Source organism: Condylura cristata, unplaced genomic scaffold (genome assembly GCF_000260355.1).
Source record: "Condylura cristata isolate star-nosed mole 26May11 unplaced genomic scaffold, ConCri1.0 scaffold00002, whole genome shotgun sequence".
Taxonomy (NCBI): Eukaryota; Metazoa; Chordata; class Mammalia; order Eulipotyphla; family Talpidae; genus Condylura; species Condylura cristata.
Window position 1 is genome coordinate 40,269,295 of NW_004567103.1, and position 16,410 is coordinate 40,285,704.

At 38.6% G+C, this 16,410-nt stretch overlaps 1 protein-coding gene across 1 annotated transcript in view; it reads left to right on the top strand.

The window, feature by feature from the left end:
- Positions 1–16,410, top strand: part of TTN (titin) — a 274,545-nt gene that overhangs the window by 63,694 nt on the left and 194,441 nt on the right. The window contains exons 45-58 of the mRNA XM_012726861.1: positions 8,624–8,902; positions 10,359–10,922; positions 11,452–11,733; positions 11,830–12,108; positions 12,537–12,815; positions 12,906–13,184; positions 13,301–13,588; positions 13,703–13,981; positions 14,065–14,346; positions 14,442–14,720; positions 14,827–15,105; positions 15,205–15,483; positions 15,613–15,900; positions 16,024–16,302. Coding sequence (XP_012582315.1) covers positions 8,624–8,902; positions 10,359–10,922; positions 11,452–11,733; positions 11,830–12,108; positions 12,537–12,815; positions 12,906–13,184; positions 13,301–13,588; positions 13,703–13,981; positions 14,065–14,346; positions 14,442–14,720; positions 14,827–15,105; positions 15,205–15,483; positions 15,613–15,900; positions 16,024–16,302 — 4,215 coding nt within the window. The remainder of the gene's footprint in view (positions 1–8,623; positions 8,903–10,358; positions 10,923–11,451; positions 11,734–11,829; positions 12,109–12,536; positions 12,816–12,905; positions 13,185–13,300; positions 13,589–13,702; positions 13,982–14,064; positions 14,347–14,441; positions 14,721–14,826; positions 15,106–15,204; positions 15,484–15,612; positions 15,901–16,023; positions 16,303–16,410) is intronic.

Below are 16,410 nucleotides of genomic sequence, written 5' to 3' on the forward strand. Positions count from 1 at the left end.
GAGACCCTAGAGAGATATTCCACACCCCCCGGGGAGACCCTAGAGAGATATTCTACTCCCCCCGGGGAGACCCTAGAGAGATATTCCACACCCCCAGGGGAGACCCTAGAGAGATATTCTACTCCCCCAGGGGAGACCCTAGAGAGATATTCCACACCTTTAGGAGGAGAAACAGTTGGCAAATATTATATTCCCACTAGAGGACCAAATTCCACTGGAAACTTGAAAAAGAACCCATCAAAAATAGATAGGGAGGACAGTACGCCAAGTGAGCATTTCCATACACCTACAGAAGAGAGAAGTTCAGCCTATGAAATATGGCATTCTGATTCATTTGGCACACCCAATGAAGCCATCGAACCAAAAGACAATGAAATGCCGCCATCTTTTATTGAGCCTCTGACCAAAAGGAAAATATATGAAAACACGACTTTAGGCTTCATTGTTGAAGTCGAGGGCCTTCCAGTTCCCGGTGTGAAATGGTATAAAAATAAATCATTGTTAGAGCCAGATAGAAGGATTAAGATAGAAAGGGTGGGTAATGTGTGTTCTCTTGAAATTTCTAACATTCAGAAAGCAGATGGGGGAGAATACATGTGCCATGCTGTAAATATCATAGGGGAAGCAAAAAGTTTTGCAAATGTAGACATACTGCCCCAAAATGAAAGAGCAGTGGCGTTGCCACCGCCAGTAATACATCAGCACATCATGGAGTTTGAATTGGAAAATACAACATCATCAAGAACACCTTCTCCTCAGGAAATTGTCCTGGAAGTTGAATTAAGTGAAAAAGATGTTAAAGAATTTGAGAAACAAGTGAAAATAGTCACAGTTCCAGAATTTACTTCCGATCATAAAAGCATGATTGTGAATCTAGATGTTCTTCCAATGAATTTAGCAGATCCAAATATGGCCTCGCAGGGGGGAGAAGACAAAGATTTAAAAATTGATTTAGAAGCATTTGAAATGCCTCCTCGCTTTATAATGCCTATTTGTGATTTCAAAATACCGGAAAATTCGGATGCCGTGTTCAAATGTTCAGTAATAGGCATCCCTAGTCCTGAAGTGACATGGTATAAAGAATATATGTGTATTGAGCCAGATGATGTTAAATACGTGATTAGTGAGGAGGACGGAAGTCACAGGCTCACAATTCGAAACGTCGATCTCTCTGACTGCGCCACCTACAGGTGCAGAGCGGTGAACTGCGCGGGAGAGGCCATCTGTCGGGGCTTCCTCACCATGGGAGAGGCCGAAGTACTCGCAATGATAACGAAGAAAAGCAAAGTGATGTTAAGCAGTTTGAAGGAAGAATTACTCTTAAGAAGCAGATATTCAGACAGCTTTTTTGAATTCCAGGTAGTGGAAGGGCCTCCCAGGTTTCTTAAAGGTATTTCCAACTGCTATGCACTGTTAGGCACAGCCGCTTATTTCCAGTGTTTGGTCCGTGGCTCGCCACGACCCACCGTCTCGTGGTACAAAGATGGGAAATTGGTAAAGGGAGCAAGGTTTAGTGCTGAGGAAAGGGGCATAGGGTTCCACAACCTGTTCATAACAAGTTTAGTAAAAGAAGACAGAGGTGAGTACAGGTGTGTCGCTATAAACAAATCAGGAACGGCAGAGAGCTGCGCAGAACTCATCTTGACTTAGGCTCCTGTGCAATATGTCATTGCATCATTCTTCGAATTAATTTAAATACATTCATATTTTCCAAATTATAAAGATCCAAGGAATTTCCAAATATGTCTACTTGAACACATTGCATTGAAGACCCCTGCGAAATCAGTTTCTCGTTGTAGAAATCTCTTGTTTGTAACCGTGTAAATATTCTGTTACTTAATTGTGGAATCATCACCTGTGTCAATTATGCTGTGAACTAAGCATGATTAAATATCTTCTTGACCACCTACTTGTTTGTCCTCCTGATTTGTCTTTTTTCCTCCCCCACAAAGTATTTCAGCAGAATGGATCCTCCTTTAACAGTTCCATTGTGTGTGTGTGAAGGGAAATTAAAATGAAAGGCTGTCAGATAACCATGCAGCTAGATGGATAAGGAGAAGTCTCCTCTCAACCCTGTTGTTTATGAAATAATAACCCATATGCTTTCAAATGCATACTTATTCGCTTAGACTTAAAACTATCAACTAAGTCAAGCCAGTTTCCATCCACTGGAAGCTAACTGTAATCTGTTTTACATTAGTCTAACCATATGTTTTCAGATTTTTAAAAAATATTTTTGTTATTAATAGCCCCCTTATTAAGTGTCTTAACTCTTGTAGTTTTGGAGAGACTTAAGACTTATTTTTGGATAAAGTTCATCTGGGCATTTGTAGAATATGCCTAGGATTATCTCTTTACTTTAGGACCTATACCTCATTTCCTTAATTTCTGAGATGACTTGAGGTGTAAAATGCAGTATGAATTTAATGTTGACCTGGGGAGAACAAAAGAAACTACCATATTATATCTAGTTTTTAAGCTGCAGTACAGTTTTAGAATCTTTAGTTAAAAAAGACAGTGAAAGCTTTTAGATTGTGGCAAGATGGCATTTTGTAATTCAGATTTTTACAAATAACAAAATAATTAGCTTTCCCATCACTTTCACTGAATTTCACTTTTAAAACTAACCAGAAATTAATAAACACTTGAACTTAAGAAATAAATATTTATATAAATAATATTAAAGTAACTCTTTTTGGTTTTCAATGTTTGTACCTATATACCAATGTGAACTTAAATCTTTTATGAGATATAAAATAAAGAAATCTGATTTTCTTATCTGAAATTGAGATTGGATGAAAAAATCATTTAACTCTATGATTGTGTCATCTTAATGATAACTTTCCTCACTATAATTTGCATTACAGTTTATTAATTTTGCCACAGTTGATAAGCAAAGTAATAGAAAATAGTAATGAAATTATGAATCTTTCCTCCTCCAACTCTTCAAATTACTCATTGCTACCTAACAACTGTATTTATCCCTAGCATTGAACAAATGGTAAATGTAATGATTATATTAAACATATTAATCTTTATTTGAATTTAAACACTAATTTAAATAAAATTTTCAAAAGAACTAATATATCCTATTATGCTTATTATGTTTCTTTCATTTATCAATGTTTTATTCCTACAGTAGGATTCCCTAAATGAAACGAAGAAATTGGGAGAATGTGCAGAATATAGACAGTCACATGTATACTCAATCCCACCCCCAAATAAACATTTGTTTTAGTTGTTTGAGCTATCAAAAATAGATACACTCCAATGAAATAATCAATCACTTCTTTCAAATAGTAAATGTATATTATGTGATAATAATTATAGATCTGATATAGTATAAATAAATCACTGAAATAAGACTAACTATGGTGCAGAAATTTAAGGACTTATTCAGCCTTAGTCACATAATGGATGTTTAAATAAGAAATTCAGGTCATCACAAACCTGACAATGTACTTTGCCTCAATATAATATAACATAGAAACAATTCAAATGTTTCATGAAAAAAGAAAAAAATTTTAACAGCTTCTTGGTTTTAATGGAAACTATACTTTTATTCACATAAGAAGTAGGAATTTATTTGATTTTGCTTAGAATTTTGTTAGTTACAAGTGCATTGAATGTGAAGATATGCAGAATTAATAATGGTTGTACAAAGAAAAATAAGTCTTGATCACACTTGGCTTCCTTATTAATTCTTGTAGTAATTAAATGAATTTTTTTTTATTCTCTGACTCAATAGCATATAATTTAAAAGCCTGAAATATTAGTCTCTGATGTTGGATAAAGAAATCACTATATTGAGAATAGTACAGTTTAGGCATAATTATTAGTGACTAGTAAACTGCATAGATTTTTAACTACCCCACATTTCAGCACGCTTGAATTTCATTTACTCTTTTTTTTTATGACCAATATCTCATGTTTACAAACAAGAGAAAACAGTTGAAAATAGTACATGCTAATAAGTAGCAGTATTTTAACTCTTGGGAGTTCAAGTAAAGCAAAAGCTGACATGAGTAATTCATGATCAATTAAGTAGTCACCACCAGTATGTGGAATTAATTGCTCTATAGTTTTATGACTTACCATTTGAAATGATAAGTAAAGGATTATTTTTTCCACACACTGTAGACAAGTCTTATCCCAGTACACTATAACTAACAGACACTATAGTCCTACCTTCTAAAACTCAAACACTAAGAAAGGAATTAAGATATAAGACTCTTCCATGTAATGCAAGTGGAGTGAACTAATAAAATAATAAAACTGTTTTTTTTAGTTAGTCAATAAGACTTATAATAATAGGACTCTCCCACATAACTAACAAATTTAATGAAATTCATAGTTCATTGTTTCAAATTATGTCTTTCATCCTGTCATCCATGATAACTGTTACTCTCTGCTTTGCTTTTCTGTTCAATATTGCAATTGTATAGGTATTTCTTACACAATAAAATACTATCAGATTTTTAAAGTTGGAGTTAATTTCTCTCATTTCTGATTTTTTTCATTTATTGACTTCACATACGTCTTAATATGAAAGCTTTGTTGATATAATATGCTAATTTAGACAGGCAAAAGGAGGCCTGCATTTCTAGTAACTGAAAAAAAGTGGATCTCTTACAAATTTGAATTAAACATTTCTTGTCTTTATTTTTTGTTTAATAAGGGTTTGTTTTTAATAATAGCTTCCTTTTATAAGTAAAACCTAGACCATAGATGTTTCATTTGGGGAATATTCTTATTTTGTCAATAGAGATTGATCTTAAACTGAATGTAAATAATAATTCTGGATCTTTAAAGAAATTGATTTCAATAATCTTATATTATTTTATTGTAAATATATAGCTAGTATTTTTTTCAAACTTTAGAATTGGGTTTGTCCTGCAAACGGAAACTTTACAATTCATAAGTGCATTAAAATTAAATGGGTTGAAAGCTATATCTATAAAGTATTGAGAATAAAATAATACTACCTAAGGTAAGCCTGCAAATTTAGAAATTTTTTTTTAATAATGTTCCCTCAGGATAATCTAATTATTTCAGGAATAAAGCAGAAGAAGGCCATGAAGGCCATCAATTGGTGTGTATGCTTTGACTTCTTTTGGCTTTGTTAAATGAAATTGATAGTAATTCAGTAATCATTTCTCCCTACACAGAGTTTTCTAGTTCTCTTCTGTCTGCTGAGGAGGAAGGACTCCAATCCTATAACTCTGACCTTCAGTTATCTAATAGAAACAAAGCACTTGAACTTTTGTCTGAACCTCAAGTTCATTCAACTCAATTTGATTCCAAAAAGGAAGGCAGTGTTCCAGTTTTCATCAAAGAAGTGTCAAATACTGAAATAAGCGTAGGGGATGTAGCTAAGCTGTCAGTTACTGTCACTGGCATTCCTAAGCCTAAAATTCAGTGGTTCTTTAATGGAGTGATGTTAACCCCTTCTGTCGACTACAAATTTGTTTTTGACGATAACGTTCATAGCTTGATCATTCTCTTCACCAAGTTTGAGGACGAGGGAGAGTATACATGCATTGCCAGTAATGAATATGGACAGGCAGTATGTAGTGCCTATCTCAAAATAAATCCTAAGGGAGAGGGGCACAGAAAAACAGAAACAGATTCATCAGTGGAGAAACCTCTGGCAACACTTGAAGGTCCTTGTCCACCTTTTTTCCTTAAGGAGTTAAAATCAATTTGCTGTGCTCAGGGGGTCCCTGCTGTTTTTGAGTACACAGTGCTTGGAGTGCCTGCACCCACTATTTCATGGTTCAGGGAAAACAAGCAGCTCGGCACCAATGTCTATTACACTATCATTCACCATCCTGATGGCTCTGGGACATTCATAGTCAATGACCCTCAGAAAGAAGACAGTGGCCTCTATATCTGCAAAGCACAAAATGTGTGGGGGGAGGTCACCTGTGCTGCAGAGCTGTCTGTGCTTCTAGAAGACACAGAGATGACTGATGGTCCTTACAAAACAGAGACCCCACCAGAGGTTCCAGAAGATTCTCCACAGGTACCACTAACTGGTCCTGCAGTTGAGATATTTGACTCAGAGCAGGCAGTGGAGGTTTTGATAAAGGACACCATTTTGAAAGCAGCTTCAATTGCACAAGAAAAACAAGAGCTGTCTGATGAGCATATTGTTCAAAACAATGATCTGAGCAGTCGCATGACTTCAGATGCAGAACAATTGCAGCCCTCAGTCATGTTGGAGCAGGATATGCCCACTCCTGAAAGCAGCAGGGAAGTTTTTACTATCAATGGCACTATTCATGTTCAGCCTCTCAGAGAACCACATCCCAATTTACACCCCACCAAAGAAGGTATTCTAGTGCTTCAGGAGCCTACATCACAGGTGGGACTATCAGATGCTGAAAAAATTTTTCCAGGTGCTATGTGCATAGAAGACACTAGCTCATTAACAGTCGAGTCTCAGACATCTTTATTAGTTGAAGAGAGTTATCGAGAATCTTCAATAGAAGAAGCTGCAGCCCATTCACATTCAACCTCTGTGACTGAGGAAGTGCTTTTGTACTCAGCTGTTGAGCAAAGTCAGAGCCGAGTTGAAGGACACATGGAGATGCTCAAAGGTCCTGATGTCATGATCCCTAAGGTAAAGCCCCAGGTGCCTTCTGAACATACATGCCCAGAAGGTGATACCTTGATGGAAAGTGCATGTCAGCCAGAAAGTGCAGGGCAGGATCTCGCGGCCAGCACTGAGGAAGGCAAGTCCTTAAGATTTCCACTGGCATGTGAGGTAGAGCAGGTCCCGCTCAAAGAGGAGCATTCTGACAGGTTGGCAATGCCCCTGAGCCAAGCCACTGAGTATAAAAAAGAGCCCGTGGAAATAAAGTGGCTGCAGGAAAGTGATGTTCTTTCTGAGGAAAGTTCACTTTCTGGTATTCCAGAAGAGCAAAGGCTCAACCTGAAAACTCAGATCCGTAGGGCTTTGCATGCAGCAGTGGCCAGGGAGCAACCGAGTCTCTTCTCTGAGTGGTTAAGAAACATTGAGAAGGTGGAGGTCAAAGCCATGAACTTCATCCAAGAACCTGAAGGCATTATGTGCATCTACCTCATTACCTCAGTGAAGTCTCTCACCAAAGAATTAACCATCAACATTGAAGGTGTTGATCCTCAAATGGCAAACTTGAAAACTGAACTGAAGGATGCCTTCTGCTCTGTCATATGTGAGGAAATAAACATCTTAACAGCGGAGGATCCTAGACTTCATGAAGGAGCTAGGGCAGCCTGGCAGAAAGAAACACAGCCTTTCTCAGATTTACAGAAGGTTGAAGCAGTCACTGAGCCTGAAGTCAAACCTGAATATCTTGTCTCAACAGAAGAGGTCAGTCATTTTAATGTGGAAAGTCAGGTGAAAGCAGTGGGCCCCTCTGATGTCACAGATGGGGTTGCTTCAGCTGCAATCTCTGCTGAAAAACAGGAGAAGTTACTAAGACCATCAGAGGAAAAGGAGAAAGCCTCTGAAATTGGTGCTGAGGAGATGATAGCAGAGATACCAGAAGCAGAGGGCAGTTTAGCCAAAGAGGCTGCCCCTGTTATACTCACACCCTTGGTGGACACCACTGCCGAGGAAGGGGATACCATAAACCTCTCATCAGCCATAACAAATGCCAATGAGGTAAACTGGTATTTTGAAAATAAACTGGTGCCTTCAGATGAAACGTTCAAGTGTGTACAAGATCAGAATACGTACACACTAGTCATCAACAAAGTGAATACAGAAGAGCATCAAGGAGAATACACTTGTGAGGCCTGGAATGACAACGGGAAGACGAACACCTCCGCGAAACTCACTGTAGTCAAAAGAGGTTGGAGTTTAAGTATTAAGCGGGTCAGGCTCTAACTGTCACTGGATTCTAGTGATTTAGGTTTCATCACTCAATTTTCACTTACCCGCCACTGCCAGAATGCAAATTATTTAAAGTAAGAATGAAACCACTGACATAATCATGGTTATTATTGCTGCCCTTTACCTTTCTGCCTTACTGGACAGGACAGAATCATATCCATTGCTATTTTAAAATGAAACATTTTTATATATTTCAAAGTCTAATGCATATGCTTTTTAGTTGACGCATAAAGAAAATATTTGAATAATATGTTGGAAAAGCTGTCCATGAACACCTCACCACTCCGAAACCCCCAATCTCATTCCTAAATTCAGAATAACCATGATTACGTGTCCATTGGTATTTCCTGTTTCTTTCTTTCTTTCTTTCTTTTGTTTTTGCTATTGTTTCACTTTATCACTTCACTTAGTCGATCAAGTTTTATTCCACATTATTTTCAGTGTTCCTAGTCAGCATGGAATATTTAAAGAATCTATCATGTTGTTATGCATGTAAACCAGTCACATTTTAATTTCTTTCACAATTCACTGCAAAGTAACCAATATGTTGAAAGCTGCTTATTGTCTCCTTTTGCCACCAATGATCTTTATTATTTTCCAGTCACTTGTCTTAAAACTTTGCAGTCTGTCTCACTCACTCATTTCAACTGTTCAACTTCATTAACAGCATCATGAACCAGAAGGAAACAGAGTGGCTTCCCGGGAAGGAAGCATGCTAATGGTTTCTGCTTCTCTTTGCAGCTGCCCCAGTGATCAAAAGGAGGATCGAGCCCCTGGAAGTAGCTCTGGGCCACCTCGCCAAATTCACCTGTGAGATCCAAAGCGCCCCCAATGTGCGCTTCCAGTGGTTTAAAGCTGGCCGAGAAATTTATGACAGTGACAAGTGTTCTATTAGATCTTCAAATTACATCTCCAGCCTGGAAATCCTCAGGACCCAGGTTGTTGACTGCGGCGAATACACCTGCAAAGCCTCCAATGAGTATGGCAGTGTGAGCTGTACAGCCACCCTGACTGTGACAGGTAAATACCACCCTGGCACGGAGGTTATTATCCCAGTCACATGATTGCCTGTCTTGCTTTTCATACAGGTTCAGGAAGTTCTTGTCCTACCAACGGGAGAGACCAGTGGCCAAGGCGGTAAAGTGGTAGCAAGGTGCTGCAGAGCCTAGGTGGGGCCAGATGGGTTATTTAAAGTCCCATTTCTAAACGAGACCAAGGAAAAATTAAAAACTGTACATTGTTTTTAGACACGTATTAAGGAATCAAGCAAGCAGTGATTCCTGAACGTTTGTTTTTGGAGGTGGGATTTAATTGGTTCTCTTTCTTTAAAAACAAACAAAAAAAAAAGACTATTTTGGTGGAAATGTCTAAGAGAACAGCTGTTTGGGCCAATAATATAAATCATTTCGGGACAGTTTGGTATTAAATAATAAATGATATATCAATATGGGTGATGATTTAGAGCCAGCTAACCAATTAAGAACAGTTACAAATTGAAAAAAATTAAAAAGGCCAGAACATAAATCTAAAGTCACACAAATTCTAATGTAGGAGCTAGTATGTAACTACAAACAGAATTCTCACCCTGGACTTCAGTGCTAGTTCAAAAATAAAAGCAACCACTCAAATTTTGGTTCTCAAATTCCTAATTGATACATAGGTTGACTTTAAGTAGTTAACTCTCATATATCAGAAAATTCAAAATCTAGATCCTTTGTAACCTAACCAGTGGTTTTCACTTTGTGATTAAAGACTCTCCTTGTAATGGTATTATTCTTAGTGATCCTTTTGGAAATTTCTTTACCCAAATTAGTCCAAATCAGTAGTGGGACTAACATTTTCAAATCATAAAAGGAAAGAGAAAGCAAAATACTTTCCTAAATCCTAACTGTTCCTAAAAGTTTGATTCAAAATGCACATTGGAAAAGGGAAATTACTGCTATAAATATTTTTCCAAGTTTGAAATGTCTTAGGATGCATTCAAAGTTAAGCCACTTAGGTTTTGCTGATAGGTGCGTGAGGGGTTATAGACAATATGCAACGCTATTCAACCTTCTTATCACTTAAGCCCCTACTCTTCAAACCAGTCAAATACATAGTCTTTATCTTCCTTCAATATTATTGTAATTCTCAGAATTAAGAGTAGCCGAATTGCTTTATCATGTAATACAAATAATTAATCAACTACTAAAATGGACATATCTTTAGCAATACTAAATTTAATGTTGTTAAACAAGGAACATTTGTTCTTTTCTTTACTGGAGACATTTAAAGTCTCATTTCTCTATAAAAACACTCTCTTCCCTTTCCATTGCCAAATCTTTTCATCTTATGAATGCATTATTCTGTTTTAAACAATATCTCATGTCTATCTTAGCTACAACTCATCTTTTCTCTTTTTTGGAAGATGTAATTACAGCAAGAATTTTAGTGGGGATGAAATATAATACTGAAAAAAAAAAAATTTCTTTTGCAGAGGCCTACCCACCAACCTTTCTGTCCAGACCTAAATCCATTACGACTTTTGTGGGGAAGGAAGCCAAGTTTCTCTGCACAGTGTCAGGGACTCCTGTGATTGAAACCATCTGGCAGAAAGATGGGGCTTCCCTCTCACCGACACCTAATCACAAAATTACAGATGCAGAAAACAAACACATTTTAGAACTCTCAAATCTTACTGTTCAAGATAGAGGCATTTACTCTTGTAAGGCTTCTAATAAATTTGGAGCTGACATCTGCCAAGCTGAGTTGACCATCATAGACAAACCTCATTTCATTAAAGAATTAGAACCTGTGCAATCAGCTATCAATAAGAAGATACACCTTGAGTGCCAACTAGATGAAGACAGAAAAGTGACAGTGACGTGGAGTAAAGATGGGCATAAATTGCCCCCTGAGAAAGATTATAAGATCTATTTTGAAGATAAAATAGCATCACTGGAGATTCCTCTGGCCAAAGTTAAAGATTCAGGAACCTATGTTTGCACAGCTTCCAATGAGGCTGGAAGCAGCTCTTCATCAGCGACAGTAGCTATCAGAGGTAAGAAATGTGTGAATTTTTAGTTTTTTACCTCCTTCTCTGAAAAGATGCTTCAGTCAGAAAACTGTTAGCAAACAATGTAGTTGGTGCAATATGTTACTACAATAATTTCACCCAAGTAAATATTTTGGTTTGGGGAATCCTGGCATTATTTGAGTTTATTTTTTCAATCTTCTTCAGAATTCACATACTTTTGTTCTTTTAAAACTTCCTGCCATTAACAGAACTTGCTTAAATTTTCTTCTATGAAATTCAGCTATACAGACCATCCTTAAAAATCCTCGTTTATAAAATTGTCCTTTTTGTAGAAGTGTGTCTTGTTTGTTTGTTTGTGTAACCAGTAGACTAGGAAAATATTTTAGTACCGTGGAAGCACAGGCCATGATTGAGTGCACCAAAATGTTTTCAGGAATCTGACCAAGATTATTTTATGTGTGTTTTGTCTTTTTACTCTATGTGTCTGTTTTTCTTTTACGGAGTTTATGCTTCGGACATCATTTCCTTTGTATTTTTTGTTGACTTCATATAGAGCCACCATCCTTTGTGAAGAAGGTGGATTCCTCTTACTTAATGCTCCCAGGTGAATCAGCCCGCCTCCATTGCAAGCTGAAAGGCTCACCTGTGATCCAGGTTACTTGGTTTAAAAATAACAAAGAACTTCATGAGAGTAACACAGTCCGAATGTCTTTTGTCAATTCTGAGGCTGTGCTCGATATCACGGATGTAAAGGTTGAAGACAGTGGGAATTACTCTTGCGAAGCAGTGAATGATGTTGGCAGTGACAGCTGCAGTGCTGAAATAGTTATCAAAGGTTTGTTTACTCAGTGATAGTCATTGTTTTCCTGAGAAAAGATTTTCCTTTTGATTGTAACATGTGCTTTACACATCGCTTTTATGCTTTTTGTAGAACCTCCTTCTTTCATCAAAACACTTGAGCCTGCTGACATAGTGAGAGGAACAAATGCCCTCCTTCAGTGTGAAATCTCAGGCACTGGGCCATTTGAAATTAGCTGGTTCAAAGATAAGAAGCAAATTCGAAGTAGTAAAAAATACAGGCTGTTTTCTCAGAAGTCTCTTGTGTCTCTGGAGATCTTTTCTTTTAATAGTGCAGATGTTGGTGAATATGAATGTGTTGTTGCCAATGACGTTGGGAAGTGTGGCTGCAGCGCGACACACTTACTGAAAGGTTAGTGCTTGAAAACTGATTTCCCTTTACCAAGTGGTCAAAATAACTTTCTTGCGCCGTGGACAGAAAAGCTGGCACTTTCTCTTTCTTCTTTTTCCTACCATTGAAAATATGTTTGCCTTTGTGTTGACCTGTGACAGTGGGGACAAAGCCAGTGACCCTGTTCTTCCTTCACAATGCTGACAACGATGTAAACATTCATTCTCTGATGACCAAAGCAATTTACATAATAAGCCCTTTTGTCATCTTATAACCATGTATTTCCATGGCGCAGTCTTTTAAATGAAATTGTAATTCTTTTTAAATGTTACTTCTAATTAACCAATACTATTGGACAAGATAAGTGTAATCTAGGTAAAACTCTTAAATACAGATGACATTGAAAGCGTTTGGAAATTGAGCTTCGTGTACTCTCTTTCTTTAACTAGAACCTCCAACCTTTGTCAAGAAAGTAGATGATTTCACTGCACTAGCAGGACAAACTGTTACCTTACAAGCTGCAGTGAGAGGGTCAGAACCCATTTCCATCACGTGGTTGAAAGGACAAGAGATCATTAAAGAAGATGGAAAAATCAAAATGAGCTTTTCCAGTGGTGTGGCGGTCTTGATAATCCCTGATGTTCAGATTAGTTTCAGTGACAAATACACATGTCTGGCTGAAAATGAAGCTGGAAGTCAAACATCTGTCGGGGAATTAATAGTTAAAGGTTTGTGGAGGAATATTTTAAATTTGAATCGGTAGTCTATTTAAGCCGTAAGACACATTACAATATCTTAACAATCTGATACCATTGTAGAACCTGCCAAAATCACTGAGAGAGCAGAACTGATCCAGGTGACAGCAGGAGACCCCGCCACACTGGAGTATACAGTTGCAGGCACCCCAGAACTCAAGCCTAAATGGTACAAAGACGGGAAACCTTTGGTTGCCAGTAAAAAGTATCGAATAAGCTTTAAAAACAATATTGCCCAACTCAAGTTCTATTCAGCTGAACTACACGATAGTGGCCAGTACACGTTTGAAATTTCTAATGAAGTGGGCAGCAGCTCCTGTGAGACCACTTTCACTGTACTAGGTCAGTATCTGGAGACAGCGTGCTCCACACTTCTTTGAAACTCAGCAGACACCAAAAATAAAATCACTGAGCACCTTTCCATACTGATCTCTCTTCCCTTCTTGTGCCATGAACAGATCGAGATATTGCTCCTTTTTTTACCAAACCACTACGCAACGTGGATAGTGTGGTCAGCAGTAGCTGCAGAATGGACTGCAAAATTGCTGGCTCCCTCCCCATGAGAGTGTCTTGGTTCAAGGATGGTAAAGAAATAGCTTCTTCTGACAGATACAGATTAGCCTTTGTGGAAGGCACAGCCTCTTTGGAAATAAGTGGAGTGGACATGAGCGATGCTGGGAATTTCACTTGCCGAGCCACGAATTCTGTGGGGAGCAAAGACAGCAGCGGAGCCCTGATTGTGCAAGGTTGGCGGGAGATACCACGTTTCATTCTTGCTGTAGGGCAATGTGCAAATTATAGCTTCTGCTCTTAGCTCGTGCCTCTTAACTCCTTCAATCTTTCTTATGCCTCTTCTTTAGAACCACCCAGTTTTGTAACTAAACCAGCATCAAAGGATGTTCTGCCTGGCTCAGCAGTCTGCCTGAAAAGCACCTTCCAAGGGTCTACTCCTCTCACCATCAGATGGTTTAAGGGTGACAAAGAGCTGGTTTCTGGTGGCAGCTGCTATATTACCAAAGAAGCCTTAGAAAGTTCCTTGGAACTCTATGCAGTAAAAACCTCTGACTCAGGCACATATACCTGTAAAGTCAGCAACATCGCCGGTGCTGTGGAATGCAGTGCAAACTTATTTGTGAAAGGTTTGCCTTGTTTTCTTGACCTTTTTAGTCCTACCGTTTAGTCCTCTTTTCCACATTTCTTAATAACTCCCTTCCTTCCACAGGACCTGCCACATTTGTTGAAAAGTTAGAGCCATCACATTTGTTAAAGAAAGGAGACACCACCCAGTTGGTCTGCAAAGTAACTGGCACCCCTCCAATTAAGATAACATGGTTTGTGAACGATAGAGAAATTAAGGAGAGCAGCAAACACAAAATGTCTTTTGCGGACTCCACTGCCGTTCTAAGTCTCACAGACGTTGCTGTTGAAGACAGTGGTGAATATATGTGTGAGGCTCAAAATGAGGCTGGCAGCGACCACTGTGGTAGCATTTTAATAGTCAAAGGTTTGTGTTCACGTCCCCGCTGCTGTTACTACAACTGTGGCCCGCAGCACCCATCTTGTCTCTGTTAACGCAAAGTAATTCCTTTTCTGCTGTAGAGTCACCTTACTTTACCAAGGAATTTAAGCCGATTGAAGTGTTGAAGGAGTATGATGTCATGTTACTGGCTGAGGTGGCAGGCACTCCTCCCTTTGAGATCACTTGGTTCAAAGACAACACAACACTGCGGAGTGGTAGGAAGTATAAAACCTTCATCCAGGATCAGATGGTTAGCCTGCAGATCCTCAAGTTTGTAGCTACAGATGCTGGTGAATACCAGTGCCGGGTGACCAATGAGGTGGGCAGCAGCACCTGCAGTGCCAGAGTGACTTTAAGAGGTCAGTGTCAGTTCCAGTGATGGGCTGGCTTTTACAAGCTCTTGTATACATTTTTTAAGGCCAGTTTTGCTCTAAAGCTGATACTGATCATACATTCTTCTACTAGAGCCCCCATCCTTTATAAAGAAGATCGAGAGCACCAGCTCCCTTAGGGGAGGTACAGCAGCCTTCCAGGCCACTCTGAAGGGCTCCTTGCCAATCACAGTGACTTGGCTAAAAGACAATGACGAAATCACTGAAGATGACAACATAAGAATGACCTTTGAGAATAATGTGGCTAGTCTGTACCTCAGTGGCATTGAAATCAAACATGATGGGAAATATGTCTGTCAAGCCAAGAATGATGCAGGAATACAAAGATGCTCTGCGTTGCTCTCAGTTAAAGGTTGGTTCAGAACTTTTATGGGTTTTAGAGGAAAAGTACAGGTGTAAGCCTTTCAGCAGGGCAATTTACAACCTACACCTATCCTTTTGTCTTCTACAGAACCTGCAACAATCACAGAGAAAGCTGTGTCAATAGATGTCACGCAGGGAGACCCAGCTACTCTGCAGGTTAAATTTTCAGGGACTAAGGACATTACAGCCAAGTGGTTTAAAGATGGTCAAGAACTGACCTTGGGCCAAAAATATAAAATCAGTGTCACTGACACAGTCTCTATACTGAAGATTATTTCTACAGAAAAGAAAGATAGTGGAGAATATACCTTTGAGGTCCAAAATGATGTTGGAAGAAGCAGCTGCAAGGCTAGCATTAATGTATTAGGTTGGTATTATTTTTCTTTGGAGAAAAACTGGACATTTCTATGCTTCTTCATTTACCTCTTATAATTTAAGAGACAAATATCAATTGGCAGATTGACCTAATTTTTTTTTTTGCTTTTTCATTGCATAGATAAGATCATACCTCCCTCATTTACCAAAAAGCTGAAGAAAATGGACAGCATTAAAGGGTCTTTTATTGACTTAGAATGTATAGTGGCTGGGTCGCATCCCATAAGCATCCAGTGGTTCAAAGATGACCAAGAAATCTCAGCTAGTGAAAAATACAAATTCTCTTTTCATGATAACACCGCCTTCTTAGAAATCAGTCAACTGGAAGGCACAGACAGTGGGACGTACACTTGTTCTGCCACTAACAAGGCCGGACACAACCAGTGCAGTGGCCATCTCACAGTCAAAGGTTGGCAGTTTTTACCTCCTCTATGAAGAACATATTGCTCTTTCGTTCTTAACTCTTACATTTATTGATCAACGCTAAAATGCCTCTTATTTTCTTCTTTTGCTTCTTTTTCTGTCACCCCAGAACCTCCTTACTTTGTAGAAAAACCACAGTCACAAGATGTCAATCCCAACTCCAGGGTTCAGTTAAAGGCTCTCGTGGGTGGCACCGCACCCGTGACAATAAAGTGGTTTAAAGATAACAAAGAGTTGCACTCAGGGGCAACTCGCTCGGTTTGGAAAGATAATACCTCCACCATTCTGGAACTCTTTTCAACCAAAGCTGCTGATTCTGGAACCTACATTTGCCAACTAAGCAATGACGTTGGCTCAGCAACCAGTAAAGCCACTCTCTTTGTGAAAGGTTTGGTTTCTACGTCTCCTTGCTTTCTTGTCTGGAGTTTCTTGGGGGAGGGGAAGGGAACTAAGAAGAGAGAGAAATTTTTTTCACTGACTTTTGTTTCCAAATATG